The sequence below is a fragment of the Myotis lucifugus genome, unplaced genomic scaffold (genome assembly GCF_000147115.1).
Source record: "Myotis lucifugus unplaced genomic scaffold, Myoluc2.0 scaffold_107, whole genome shotgun sequence".
Taxonomy (NCBI): Eukaryota; Metazoa; Chordata; class Mammalia; order Chiroptera; family Vespertilionidae; genus Myotis; species Myotis lucifugus.
Genome location: NW_005871155.1, coordinates 1529261 through 1544537, shown reverse-complemented (window position 1 = coordinate 1544537; position 15277 = coordinate 1529261). Strand labels below are relative to the sequence as shown.

Below are 15277 nucleotides of genomic sequence, written 5' to 3'. Positions count from 1 at the left end.
CCAATGGCTTCGAATGATGAGAAATCTTTTGTATTCATCCTTCCGATTTTTAGGTTACCCATTTTCAAAATTTTATCCTGCATAAGACTTGATGGGCAGGTATTAAGGAATTATTATTCACAAACGAAGTTCAATGTCTCTTCCCCCCCAAAAGCTCTGAGTTTCTGATGTATGTATGTCCCCAGTGGCATATCCTACTAAGAAAAGGGCAGACTGGACCTGAGTCCTTGCTCAGAAAGCAGCAGGCAGCCAGGGTTTAGCTCCTGCTCTTGAACATGAGCACTGTGTCTGTCTATATCCCAACCGAGGCAACTTAACATGAGAGGTAGACACGAATAGTCAAGGAAACCAAATTAAAACTGAGGAACAACTATTCAAAGCCCCTGAGCTATGAGGATTTGGCAGAGGATTTTTTCCTCAAGTTTCATTACCACATCACTATGTTGAAAGTTAGGAGTGGCTGTGGGAATCTGACAGACACAGCTTAAAAGTTTTGTTAGATTTTCCATTTATAATCCTCTTTTAATATCTTCTGGGGTTGACCCCTAAAGGAACAGAGGGACTAATTCCTTTATGCACTGACAATTATTGCTTCATGTAGATTAGAACACACCCTGTATCTGGGAGAGAACTAACATTTTCTTTTAAACATTTTCATGAGAACAAACTGTTAACTTTTTATTTGAAGACCTGCTGTGACAAACAGTGCCCTGCTCTCTGGCTGTGTGTGAGGCAGCGAAGAGCTCCTTTGAGGGGCAGGCCTGGGGGAGGAGAGAAGGGGCGCCAGTGGGAGGGCTACAGAGCTCACCTCAATGCTGACAGAAGCACTCAATTAACAGATTAACCTCATAGCAAGATATTAATACATTCTGGGTACAAATGATTTATGAACGCAAAGGAAGTTAGTGTATGCTAAAGCATATATAACGTTCAATTCAGTCCTTGCCTGAGAGCAAGCGGATCTGTTAGGCCATTATATATGCTGTGTCTGCTGCTGATATTACTGTGCCTTCTTGTTCATCACTCCGTTAGCTGCAGTGAAGTAGGCTTTGGAGAATCCATTCTTCACTTCTTTCCCTGATGGTAACTCTTCCGTCTCTATCTTCATTGGCTTTTTTCGGTATGTCTGTAGGATGTGTACATTTTGAAGAGAAAAGGAAAAGAAAAAGGATTCTTTAATAAGACGTCTCTAAAGTGGCATATAGTCTAAAACAGTGTATGATTTGCTTGGGTACTGGACTTTGTAATAAGAATTCTTATCTTTAATATGACAATTTTAAAGCTTCTGGATCTTCAGTAGCAGGGACATAAGGTAGTGACAGGTCAGGAGTGCTGAGCTTCCCTGGGGTGTGGGCAGCCCGGACAGCCTGCCTAGGGACTAGGAGCAGCAAGTGATGGCGCTGCAGCCATAAGAAAGGGCCCAGGAACAAATGTGGGGACTATAGTGAAGCTGTGAGAAACAGAGGGGTTATATTCTGCATGAAATAACTTTATGCATCTGTCAAAATCCATAGAATGTACAACACAAGGAGGGAAATGTAAACCCTGGACTATCCTATCTAATAAAGAGGGAATATGCTAGTTGACCCTCACACTGTCACAAAGGTGGCAGCACCCACAGCCAACAAGGAGGGAATATGTTAATTGACTGCCCCGCCATCAAAGATGGTGGTGCCCACAGCCAATAAGGAGGGAATATGCTAATTGACTGACACGTCCTCAAAGATGGTGGCACCCACAGCCAATAAGGAGGGAATATGCTAATTGACTGCCACGCCCTCAAAGATGGCGGCACCCACAGCCACAAGATGGTGTGCCCAGTCCCCTCAGCCCCTCTGGGGTGGCAGGTGCTCAGGAAGGCTGGGCCCGCCCCCAGGAGGGCCTGGCTGCTCTGCGCGCCTGCCTCTGGAGTCCCCCAGTCCCCTCAGCCCCCCAGCTGCCCAGGGCCACCTGAGGCGCAGGTAACCAGGGCCAGCTGAGGCTTGCGTTGCCAGCAGTGGCAGCAGCAGAGGTGTGATGGGGGCGTCGCCTTCCCCTAATCGAAGGGTTGCCTCCCGCTCCTGAGGGCTCCCGGACTGTGAGAGGGGGCGGGCCGGGCTGAGGGACCCCCCCTCCAGTGCATGAATTTTTATGCACTGGGCCTCTAGTAGTTAATAATGTATCAATATTGGCTCATCAATTGTAACAAATGCAACACGATACTAAATGTTAATAGGGGGAACTGAAGGGGTAGAAGGGGTATGTGGGAATTCTGTACTATCTGCTCAGTTCTATAACCCTAAAACTACTAAAAATAAGTCTATCAATTATTTTTTTAAAAAGATTTTGGTTAAAAATAAAAATAGGGTGAAAACAGGACATTTGTATGAATTCTAATGAAAGGTGGTTTCTTTCACTTTATGAGCATAGTATTTATGTATTATGGTATTAGCATTTAATTTATTCTGCATTAGTTGCTTACATAGAAAGCATATATATATTTAATTGAGGTATAATTGATATACATTATCTTAGTTTACAGGTGTACAACATGATTCAATATTTGTATATATTGTGAAATTATCACCACAATAAGTCTAGTTCACATCTATCACCACACAACTTTTTTCTTGTGATGAGAACATATTTTTCCATTGCTTTTTAGAGAGTGGAAGGGAGGGATGGAGGGTGAAGGAGAAAGAGAAAGAGAGAGAGAGAGAGAGAGAGAGAGAGACACATTGATTGGTTGCCTCCTGCAAGCACCCTGATCGAAACTGCAACTGAGGTATGTGCCCTTGACCAGGAATCGAACCCAAGACTTTCGGTGCTCAGGCCGACACTGGCCAAGTCCTGTGATGAGAGCTTTTAAGATCTACTATCTTAGCAACTTACAAATATGCAACACAGTATTATTAACTATAGTCACCATGCTATACATCACATCCCCATGACTTAAGGACATAATTAAACAAAAATACAATTCAAGTGAAAAGTACTGTTATTTTAAAGTACTAGTACCTGGGACTTTGCTTAATTTCGGTTTTGGCATATCTTTGCTGTTCTGACAAAATATCTAATCTCATCTCATTTTTATCTTTTTTATTTTTTAAAACAATGGTATTAAGGGTTAAGACTAAAAAAAATATACTCAACTTGAAAAGACTAAGATTCAATTGAATCAAGTAGATTTAAAGCTCTGAGTGCCATTGGCGACCCCTGCTGGGCTATGTGCTTCTCTTCAAGTTTCAACATTCAGTCCCTTACTCCACCCCCCCATACCCCACCCCCCATGGCTTTGTTTGGTTCTATCAATGCCTATTTCTTTAGAAATTCTCAAAGGAAACTTTTATCTCTTATAACAGACAAAGCCTAGCCAGTCTACTTTCAGAAACACAAGAGCTGAAAAACTGTCCAAAGTTCAGTTCCCACAGTTGTACTTTGTATAAAACACTACGGGTTGACTTTCAGCACATGCAAATTAAAAAATCAGAAAACACTTGTATGTCTGAAGAAGAAGAAAATACAGCTGAATACAATTTCAAAAGTACTGTTTTGAATATAAATGTGTGTTCTCATTTTTTTCATGAAGTTTTCTATTTCTCCAGCCCACAAAGGAGAGCAAATTAAAACTAAACCAGTCCGGCCAGTGTGTCTGAGTGGTTGAGCGTGGACCTATAAATCAGGAGGTCACAGTTGGATTCCCCATCAGGACACATGCCCGGATAGTGGACTCAAACCCAGTAGGGGGCGTGCAGGAGGCAGCCAAACAATGATTCTCTCTCATCACCGATGTTTCTATCTTTCTCTCCTTATCCCTTCCTCTCTGAAATAAAAATATATTAAAAAAAATAAAAAACAACAAACCTACAACCACCTGAGGCCTGTGCAGTTACCACTTTATCAGGTCTTGTATCACAGAGTTGCTTTGAAATTGCATTTTGAAGCTCTCCTCCCTTTAAATTTTTAATTAAAAAGAAAATAACACTTGTCCTGCCTGGGTAGCTCAGTTGGATGGAGCCTCATCTGTGGACCAGGTGACGGTTCTCCGTAAGTCAATGGTTCTATTCCTGGTCAGGGCACATACCTAGGTTGCGGGTCTGTCCCGGTTGGGATGTTTACGGAAGCAACCAATCAATGTTTCTCTTTCATATCAATGCCTCTCTCTCTCTCTCTCTCTCTCTCTCTCTCTCTCTCTCTCTCTCCTCTCTCTCTCTCTCCCTCTTCTTCTCTCTCTAAAAAAAAAAAATCAGTAAAAAACAAAAACATATCCTCAGGTGAAGATTTAAAAAAAAGAAAAGAAAATGATACTCAAAAAAGTCAATGTGACCTTTGCACACTCGTTGCCCGAAAATAATGCTTTCCAAGGGAACAGTGAGTCTATACGTCACAGTAGCTGATATGGAAACAATTTTTTAATATGATACTCATTTAGCCCATGATTTTCTTCATTCACATAAATTTCCTGGATCCGTCTTACTGTATGCAGTGTTTAACTTTTTGACTTCAGGCTTTGGTAGCACTGTGCAACTGTAGGATACAAATGCATAATATTTGATAAAACTTTATATGTACACATTGAAAAATGTCTACAGAATGCCCACTCAACTGACACTGGATAAGTTATCCTCTGAGGAGGACTTCCTTCGTTGGGAGAGCAGTTAGGGATGCAGGTTTCATTTTTACTTTGTGCATCTCTGTTATTTGAATTTATCAACAAACATGTGCTACTATAATATTTAATCAGTAAAATGAAACAAATATATAATGTAGAAGTGCACAGTCTCTTATGTTTTACCACTGAACATTTACATTTAACTTACCTGGAAATAAAAATTTAAGAACAGGATGACTAATGTAAGCATGTAAGAAGATTGGAAGATCAGACACCCGAAGGGGAAGCCACAGGGTTTCACGACAGCACTCATGGTGTGGGTGATGGTGAGCACGAACTGCACCTGGAAGGGCAGGAAGGGCACCATGTGAGGGAACCAGCCGAGCCACACACGGACCGCTGTGAAGTTCTGTACATCTAGAGATCAATTACTTTGACTCCTTAAATTGTGTAAGAATAAAACAAAAACAAAAAACACGCTAAAGCAGCCTGCTATCCTATCCAGAAATGTTATTAGTAAGTAACTACAATTGCTCACTTAATTGTTCATTACTTTTCTCATGGAAAAGTAGCAGCTGAAATGATTTAACAACATTAATTTTAAAAGTATTGTCTACATTTCAAATCAAGGAATAAGCTAATGACATACGAAAAGGATGTTTTAGCCTGCAAGGTTTCATTCTTAATAGGCCCTCTTTAGAGAAAAATAGGCATCTCTATCACCTGTGGCAAAGCCGCTGACTTCTAGGAAGGCTGGGATTGCTGTGACCTTTCCCCAACCCATGCGAATATGTAGGAACTTCACATGGAGAAGAGCTGAAAGGAGGGAGGGAGGACATACCAGTTGAGCCTGGGTGAGGTATTTCTTCCACCACAGATACTTGTGCATCGACGGAAACACAGACAGCCCGTAGTAGGAATACATAAGAATGTGGATAAAACTGTTCAGAGTGGGTCCAAAGAAACCTATGAAAGTACCACACAGGAATTACTGCTCTTCTAGAAAGTAGGACTGTTCGTTCTTTGTCAAGTGAGATCCTTCCTGCTCATCATGAAGATGAATAACAATATGACACTAACAGTTCACACTGACAAAATCCCTGATTACTGTGCCATCACTCCAGGATTCAGCAAGTCACCTAATAGGACTAAACTGCATAGTGCTTAGAGTGCCAACCAAACCGGTAATTCCTGTTGTGCAAAGGTTTTACTGTCCCTTTAACTCATTGCTGTCAGCTAATCAGGGAGAAAAAAAAAAGTTAGCTTAAAGCCAATGACAGAAGTATCTGCTTTAGCTAAATCTTCGATGAGCCATTCTGATTGTAGAAAGAGAGCCTTCAGCTCTGGCCGGTTTGGCCCTAGGACTGAAACATCAGCGGGTTCGATTCCCGGTCAAGGGGACATACCTCAGTTGCAGGCTCCATCCCTGGCCCTGGTCCAGGGCACTTGTGGGAGGCAAGGGAGGCAACCAATCGATTGCCTCTCTCACATTGATGAATGTTTGTTTCTCTCTCTCTTCCCCCTTCTCCCTTCTCTCCACTCTCAAAAAAAAAAAAAATCAATGGAAAAAATATCCTCGGGTAAGGATAAAAAAAGAAAAGAAAGAGAGCCTTCAGGACATGGTTGAAGAGGCTGCTCAAGAATCAAGCAAAATATGTTGCTCTTCATAATTAAGTTAATAAAATCTACCTGAAAGGAACCTAGGAACCAGGAGACGCTGGGGAAGGTGAGCGAATATGGGGGAGAAAGAAGAGCCAGCAGCAGGATGAGAAAGGCTGGGACTAAGGAGAGATGGGTCAACTCATGGACTAAAGGACAAAGACTGTAAAATCCGATTTTAGGGCATCTGCTGTGCTAGCTGTGCTGAAGCACTCCCCCAGCCCCTGCCACAATCTTCACATCCTCCTACACTGCCACCAGCGTGGTGAATGGTGTTTCAGGACACCAAGGGGAAGGAACAGTTCTATGTTGGTCAACTAAGGATCGAAAGGATGTAGCTGTAAGAGGGAAGATGTCAGAAGGGATTATTTGCTGGAAACAGGGAACTCACTATTTATTATGAGGCTTAACTCAATCAATATGTGTACAGTGCTTACTAGTGTTCACTTTGGGCTGGGTACTGTTCTGTGTGTGAGCTTGGGGTCCAGAGGGCTGGTCTGCGAGCCATCAATCCTATTAAGAGATACTGTGGAGCTACACAACCCCCTATTAGCTAAGTTCCCTTGGATATGCTACTTTGACTTGGTAAATTTTTATTTTTCTCACCTGGAAAATGGATATAATAATAATTATCTCTTAAGGCTTGTGGTAGGATTGAGATGTTATAATACTATATAAACTAAAAGGCACTGGTTAATTAATTTAAATTCTCTAGCCTGGTTTTCCAGTCCTGGGTTAGAGATCTGGATAGATAAATGCAAAGCAACGAGTAAGGGACAAGAGGAGTAACACCATGCATCTAGTGCGTCCTTAAGAAACACTGGCTGGAATAACTTGGTAGGGCACTTGAATTATACGAAAACACAAATATAGTTTCAGAGTACCAGGTACTCTGAGCTATATTAGTGATATTTTTTAGCCACCTGAGTTTTCATTTTCATCAATTAAAAATTTGTTGCTGCTTATAATTTTTATAATATTCTAGATTGAAGAGAAATGGTCTCACACGTAGTATTTTATTCATAGGAATTCTATGTCTTTATACAGTGATTATTTGAGACTCGCTTTATATGCTTAGTGATTTGTAATGAAACTGCTGACAATCATAAAAATAACTTGACCACTGTCCTTTGGTGTTGATTATAGTCTATATATTGATTACAGTGTAAGTCAATTATGGTCTTAATCACTGAACTCAAGAAACCAGATTCTGTCAGGCCAGGAGAGGTGGGGCAGCATCTCTCTCTGCCCATGGCACCCCAGCAACTCCCTTCTTCAGACTGTGGGGTGAGTTTGCATCTTCACAGTCACTGATGTAGCCCAAATATCCTTGGTGTTTTAAAAATTTCATCTCCACAAGATCCTAAATCCTAGCACAAGATAATTTTGACTTAAGTTTTAGCAATTCTGATTTTTCATAGAATATCCTTTAATTCTTGGGTATAAGACAATACCAGATAGAAAGTACTGCTCTCTCTAGCTCAGGGTTTCTCCAACTGCAGGTCATAACCGACCCATTAGTAAGTCAATGCAGTAACATTGTCACCAACTTTTTGAAAAAGTGAAATAGAATTTGAAATAAAAGGACAGAGCCAGGCTAAATATTGTCTCATGAAATTTTTGTTTCATTCAAAATATATAGATATGAATGAATGGGTGAAACATATTATTGTAGTTCTTAGTAAACAAAACAAGCCAATACTCTGGTGGGTCAGCAACGTGGCTTTCATTTTCTCAGAATGGAAAAACAAGCCCTAAAAGCTGAAATGACTCAATCTATACCACGGCCAAGCGGTGACTGAAAGGTGCCACATTTCCTAGTATTTCTTCAGCCCCAGGTATTGGAGTAAAACCGCTCCAGCCATGATATGTGCTTCTGGCCATTGGACATTTGGTGCACGAAAAAGAAAACATTTTTAAAATTTAAGGTAACACTCAGACTTTGCCGGTATCAGAGACCAGAAACGAAGGGCCACTGGCAAACATGTGCATCCCTGTGTGACAAAGCAGGCTATGCCATGGCCCCTCGTCCTCTCCTGACCTGCACGCAATGCTCAACACAGGAGACACGCTAGAGGCCTTGTAAGATCCATTACATAGAACTGAAAAAGTTAACAAAATCACTTACTTTGCCCACAAGGTATCCAGTTCAAAACACACCACCAGATGTTAAACATAGAGGCATGATGATATACATGAAGAAAAGTAATCTGACTGGTTTTTTTCCGCAAAACAAAGAAAATCGTGTCCAGGAACTCTATTAATTTGGAGAAGTAGTACCACCACAACACCTTGGCTACCTGTAAAAAAATGTAAAATGGGAAAAATAAAAGGTGAGCAATGAAAACGCGCCCGCGCTGCCCTCCCAGCATTCTGTGTCCTGCGCCCCACTGCATGCATTTCTGTCAGACTACCGAGAGAGCGTCTGCCTGGCGTCTCTGCCTCCATTGTTCCTTATTCCCAGCATTCCAACCTACTCTAGTATCATCTTTCCAAAATTCGTGTCTGATCAAGCTACTCCCCTGCACCTGCAGAACCAATGCATACTCCTCTTTTTAAAAAAAAAAAAAAAAATATATATATATATATTTTATTGATTTTTTACAGAGAGGAGGGGAGAGGGATAGAGAGTTAGAAACATTGATGAGAGAGAAACATCAATCAGCTGCCTCCTGCACAACCCCTAACTGGGGATGTGCCCGCAACCAAGGTACATGCCCTTGACCGGAATCGAATCTGGGACCCTTCAGTCTGCAGGCCATCGCTCTATCCACTGAGCCAAAACGGATAGGGCTGCATACTCCTCTTAAAACCACCCTTCTCTGGAGCTCTACCTCTTTCCTTTCTCAGGCTGAATCAACTGCTTCTTCATGTATATTCCCCAACTATTTTATGCCTCTTTTAATAACCACATAAAGTGTAGTCAGTGTTATGAATCTACCTTTCCCAAAAGACTGCCAATCACTTGAAGAAAGAGACTGTCTTGCCTTTGCTCAGGGCCTCACACTCAACAGATCACTCCTGTTGGTTACGCTAGATTTCACTTGTTATCTATTCCTCTAATGTACATGTGTGTCTCCTAACATTATACTACCCGGGAGCAGTCCATGACTACTCCTTCCATGCCTCTTCCTTAAACTAAAAGGTTCAAAATCAAGATGCTTTTCTTCCTCACTGGCAGTAGGTCGTGAGCACCACTTCCCTTCCCTCTGAGCCCCTCAGCGCTCACATGCCAACATGAGAGGAGACGCTATATAACAGGAACTTTGAAATTAGGATACATGCTATCTATTCTCAGGAAGATAAGGTGTGGTGGCGTCTTATGTTTGAGGTAACAATAAATCTTCAAAATATTAATCCAAAAAAATTAAACCATAAATATAAATAATACATACATGCAACAATGACCTTTGGAGGACTGTAAGGTATCCCAATGTGTACTGGTCTATGATGAGATATCAGAAATAAAATGGGTGTAGAGATATCGATATATCTTCCTTTTTTCTTTTTGCATTTTTGCTTTGAAGGTGCTTTAAAAATGTACATGTTAAAGATTTTAATTAAAAGGATTTCCACCATCTCCCTCATTAATAACCCATGTTTTTTATTATGGAAATTTTCAAACATTCACAAGCGCAGGGAGAACAAGTATAATAAAATTTGTGGCATCTATCACTGAATTTCAATATGATTCCAAATTTGTTGAATCAATTCTATTTCCCACCACTTTGTTTGGAGGGGGGGGATGAGTGCAGCATATAAGAAAATTCAAAGTATTATTTTATCTATAAAAACTACTAATAGTGAGTTTTTTTAGACATAACCACAGTGACATTATCTAATAAAATTAATATTTCCTTACTATCTTCTAATAGCCTTGTCCATGTTCAAACCTATCTCAAAAATGTCTCTTTATAAATGATTTGTTTAAATCAGGGTCCAAACAAGGTCCAGCTGCATTTGCTTGCTATGGTTCTTAAGTCTCTTCTAACCAATCACTCTCCCTTTCCTTGCTCCCCCCTTTTCTTTCATGTCTTTTATTCTTAAAAAAGTTAGATCAGCTGTTGTAGAGAATTCTAATAATATTATTATGGATTTGGATGACTGTTTTTTCCTGGTGTTATTTAACCTGTTTCTCCATCCCCCACATTTTCTGTAACTAGCACTTAGAGGTTTGGTTGGACTCAGGTTAAGTTGGGGGCAAGATTCCTTCATAGGTGGTTCTGTAAACTTCCTATCACATCAAGAGGGACACTATTTCTTTTTTTCTCTCTCTCTTTTAAAGTTTGTTCTTATTTATTACTCTTAGAAAATCCCATTTTTGACTGGACTCTGCCTTAGAGGTAGAAGCTCTCAGAGAAGGTAGCCCATGCCTCTTGGCAATCTGTTCCTGGAGTTTTTCTTTGGCCTCCTTCACTCTCTTGGCCAGAAGTTTAGCATATTCTGCAGCCTCTTACTTATTTTTCTTAGTACATTGTTTCTTCAGCGCCGACGTTTATGTTGAAGGACACGTGGGGTAACAGGATACTGAATCTCGGGTGCTTTGGTCTGAGGTTTCTAACCTTCTTTCTCACAACATATTGGTGGACATCATCTTCCTCAGAGAGACTGAAAGTCTGCAGATTCCGCTAGCTCTTTTGGGCCCCAGGCGATGAGGCACAGTAGTATCAGAACAACCAGGAATAAATCTTTCTCTAGGAATATCTCTCTTGGTCATGTTTTATGATGATCAAGTTGAGAACTCAGATTGGCATCCATAACGCAACCCCGAACAGATCTGCTCTCTCTCCCCAGTTCTTGGTCTATGACAGGAATGCCCCTTACTCAGCAGCCAGCAGACATGGCCAAAAGACACCTGCTTAATGGGGAAACCTTGTTTTTTCATTTCCACCACTAATTCACACCACATAGCCCTTCCATTCTTCATCCAGAGTGTCTGCAGCAACTTCTGTGGCCATATGCTTCTGAGTTTGTGTTCATCGTCCACCTCAATGAGTCTCTGGCAGCCAGATGCTGGAAAAGAGGTGTTCAGCTTCATCCTGAAGCAGCGACCGCCTCTGAAGTCCATGAAAAAGAGGGGCATCATTTCTGGTACTCCTGTACAGTGAGTTCAGGTGTTACCAGCCTCATCCAATCCTTACGAAGTTTCCATTCAACTTTCACCCAACAGTTTTATCATTTCCTCATCACTGCTGTCTAGATCCATGACTTCAGGAGGTGTTCCAAATTGATGATTTCAATTCTCTTGTTCCTCATGCCTTTGCTCTTCTTCTAAGAACTCTTCCTCTTTGGAGATGCACACATGAAAGGCAAGAAAACTTTTGATTCTTTCCCTTTAATTTTTTTTCTACAATGAGTTGGTGTTTTGCAACCTTCAAAAAACAATGAGGGTTTTTTAGTATCATTTTAAGCTTGTGGTTTTTAAAATAAATTTAATATGTTTCAATCCACTGCAGTCGGTGTTCCTTTGGATACTCACCCTGCCCACATTCAGCAGAGGGAGTCCTGTCCAGGAGGCACCTGGATCTTTGGTGGACCAGCAGCCTTGGCTATTCCCTGGCTCTCCGCCATGAGAGCTCCTGGATTCTCCCCATACACATTTCCCACCCAACCCAAAAGCTGTCCGATTCGCGAAGAACCCATCCCTTCTGGTGGAAAAGTATAGTATTTACAGAACACAATCTGGGGATTCTCTGCTCATTGTTCCGCACAGACTAACTAGGCCTTTTCTACAGAAAACTAAAAACATGTTTGTTTTAGAAAGAATCAAGTTAGTTCTGATAGTTCCAATTTGAATCTATGATTATGGTGTTTCATTTAAATTTCTTACTGATCTCTCCTTTCTTTTATGTTTAAATATTAGTTGTAATGATGTTAACATTATTGTATAATTACTTTATCCTACTGTGTACCTATAATAGTCTCAAAAAAGCAATACCAATATTTTTATTAATAGCAATAAATAATTACTGAATACTGATAAGATATATTCACTAGTGATGCCCAGTCAAAACACTGGATTTTAATGTTACTTGAAATAATTCTTCTTTGGCTGATTATGTCACCAACTTAATATATGGTATATTCATTTATTTTATTTTATTTCCAAGTTTCTTTTGGGAAGCTGCCCTGCTTTTTTATTTTTTTAGATTTAATTTTGTTTCATAATTATGTAAAACAGTTAATGGTTCCAAAGTCAAATGTAATACAATGCACATTAAGAGAAGTCCAGCTTCTATCTTGTCCCTTCTTCATTGTTCCCTGCACCAAAGGAAACCACTTTGTTCGCTTTTGGTTTATTCTGCCATTGTTTCCTTTTAAAGACATGAGCAATACACACATGTATTCATATCATTGCTCGCACAAAAGGTACTACACTGTAAACAAGGGCTATACAGGCTGCTTCTCTTCATGTAGCCATACCCTGGAGGAGGTTCTGTAACCCTGCAGAGACCCCCTCACTCCATGATGAAAGAGGTCCATTACGCGGGCATAGCACAATGTGTTCAGTCTGTCTCCCACGGCTGGCCATTTGAAAAGCATTTTTGCTACCAAACATTTCTATTAGAACAGGCGTTCCTTTCTCATCTACCCCAGCCCCCATCCTCATAGCTACGAGGAGGGAGCCTTCTGTTCTTTTCAGCAAGAAAAGGTTACAGGTGGCGAGTTGCTCCTCATGACTCACCCGGACATCGGCTTCCCCTGCACTGGCGAGATCCTGACACTGCAGGTTGTAGCCTCCTTCCCAACTGGAGAGAATAAGCTGCCAAAGAAACAAGAAAGGCGAGGGATCAACACAGGAATTTGGATAAGAACAATTTCCCATTCATGTTCCTAGTTGGCATCTACTTAAGGTTTGAGTAAGACGTCCCAGAACTTGACTTTGCTTTAGATCCTGTCCTTAAACACTTATTGTCAAAGGGTTTAATTCTTGCTGTGAACCGATACCAATGGTTACAGTCCTTACAGAAGTTAATGTAATTTACTTCTAACATTTTTTCTTTTTAAATTAAATCTAAAAAAGAAACAGAATTTAGCTATCATTTGAGTAAAAAAATATTTTGTGTAAGGAATTACCTGGTCATATATTTCCACAAATGAAATGTAGAATTAAATGTAAATAAATGTGAGGAAACTACACCATAATTTTAATAATACTCTATATTGGTATAGAGTATTTATCTTAATTGATCATCTCAATAATTTTATGAAGTACGTATTTAAGTATCATTTTACAGATATGAAAACCATGGCTCAGAAGAGTTCTTATGCCACTTCTTCATTAATCTATGCTACGTGGTAATCAAGCATTTGTGTGACTATAATTGATTAATGCCCATATTCCCCTAGCTCAAAATAAAAAAGCTCCATGAAATCTATGCCTTTTTTCATTCATCTTTGTATCTATAGTCCCCTGTTCAATGCCTACCACATAAAAAATCCTCAGTAAATACACAAGTAAATTACATAACTAGAAAGTAGAACAATGGTTGGAATTCAGGCCTTTTAATTCCTTATCTAGTGTTCTTCCCACAAAAAAGGTTTTTTATTCTTTGTGGAAAATTCTACAGAAGAGGTTTTCTCCCTTCTTTCCACTATTACCAAAGAAAGTTAAACTTCTAAAATATTGCCCTAACCAGTTTGGCTCAGTGGATAGGGCACCGGCCTGTGGACTGAAGGGTCCCAGGTTCGATTCCGGTCAAGGGTATGTACCTTGGTTGTGGGCACATCCCCAGTAGGAGGTGTGCAGGAGGCAGCTGATCGATGTTTCTCTCATCGATGTTTCTCTCTATCCCTCTCCCTTCCTCTCTGTGAAAAATCAATAAAATGTATATTTTCAATAAAATAATTCTAAAATATAAGGCATTTGGCTTTGATTTACACACGGTATTATATACAAAAGCTTTCTCTCTGCTGCTTATCAGAAATGTGTAAAGGCAGAGAACTGTCAAACTATATACACAGAGCAGGAGGGACAAGATGTTAATGAACTGAATATTAAAAAGAGATGAGCACTAAAAACATTATATATATATGTGTGTGTATATATATACATACATACATACATACATACATACATACATAAAAGCCTAAGCGACTGTCCGATTGTTTGACCCTTCGACTGGTAGTTATGATGTATAATGACCACCAGGGGGCAGATGCTCAATGCAGGAGCTGCCGTGCTGCGGTGACAGCAGTGGCGGTTCTTGGGTGATGTACCTGGAATCAGAAAGGAGGGAGCCCGATTCTGGGGTGCATCACTTGAGAACCACCCTCTTGCAATCTGGGACCCCTGGGGGATGTCAGAGAGCCAGTTTCCGCCAGATCCCTGCAGGCCAGAATGAGGGACCCCACCAGTGCATGAATCCATGCATCAACCCTAGTTTATAACATTTTAGAATCTTTGCTTTTACTCTACTATCCTGACTTACCTCTTTCCCTCTAATCAAAGCACTTTTCAGTTAACATCATAATTACAGATTACCAGGCTAAATAGATCCAGTGAAAGGAAAAAAGACTGAATTTTCCTGATGGGATCTATTTATTACAAATCACCCTCCACAGTCCCTAGAGTTTTATGTACTTGGTGCTCAAGTGGAAACCAGTGACAGGCTACAGGGGATCTAGGGATACTTAAAAGTATAGGTGAATTTTTGTGTATTAGTGCATTTTTCAAATAGGAAAGCTGTTTAACACTGTGCAGAAAGGTTAATTAATATCCTCTATTAATATCCTCTACAGGCTACAGTTTTGTAGAAAGGAGCTCTAGTCTCTTCACTGTACCCTAACAATATTGTAGTGGAGAGGACACACCATATCCTGTACCCTGAGACATTTCCTGCTTCCATTAGATTTATCCAGGCCACCCCCATCCCTGTATCACCTCTGTAGAACTACCTGACCATTTAAGAGCTAACAGCAGAATTAAGCAGCCAAGCTACACCCTGAACCATTCCTAACCCACTAGCTGGGTTGGTGTGCAGGAGCCACCCAACCTATGTGCTGAAGAAAACCAGGCTGTCAAAC

At 40.6% G+C, this 15277-nt stretch overlaps 1 protein-coding gene across 1 annotated transcript in view; it reads right to left on the bottom strand.

Annotated features, from left to right (window-relative positions):
* Positions 1–134: 134 nt before the first annotated feature.
* Positions 135–15277, bottom strand: part of ELOVL2 (ELOVL fatty acid elongase 2) — a 71824-nt gene continuing 56681 nt past the window's right edge. Inside the window, exons 4-8 of the mRNA XM_006092924.3 lie at positions 12936–13013; positions 8379–8550; positions 5433–5557; positions 4800–4934; positions 135–1126 (exon numbers count right to left, since the gene is read on the bottom strand). Of these exons, the coding sequence (XP_006092986.3) occupies positions 1001–1126; positions 4800–4934; positions 5433–5557; positions 8379–8550; positions 12936–13013 (636 nt within the window). The 3' untranslated portion in view covers positions 135–1000. The remainder of the gene's footprint in view (positions 1127–4799; positions 4935–5432; positions 5558–8378; positions 8551–12935; positions 13014–15277) is intronic.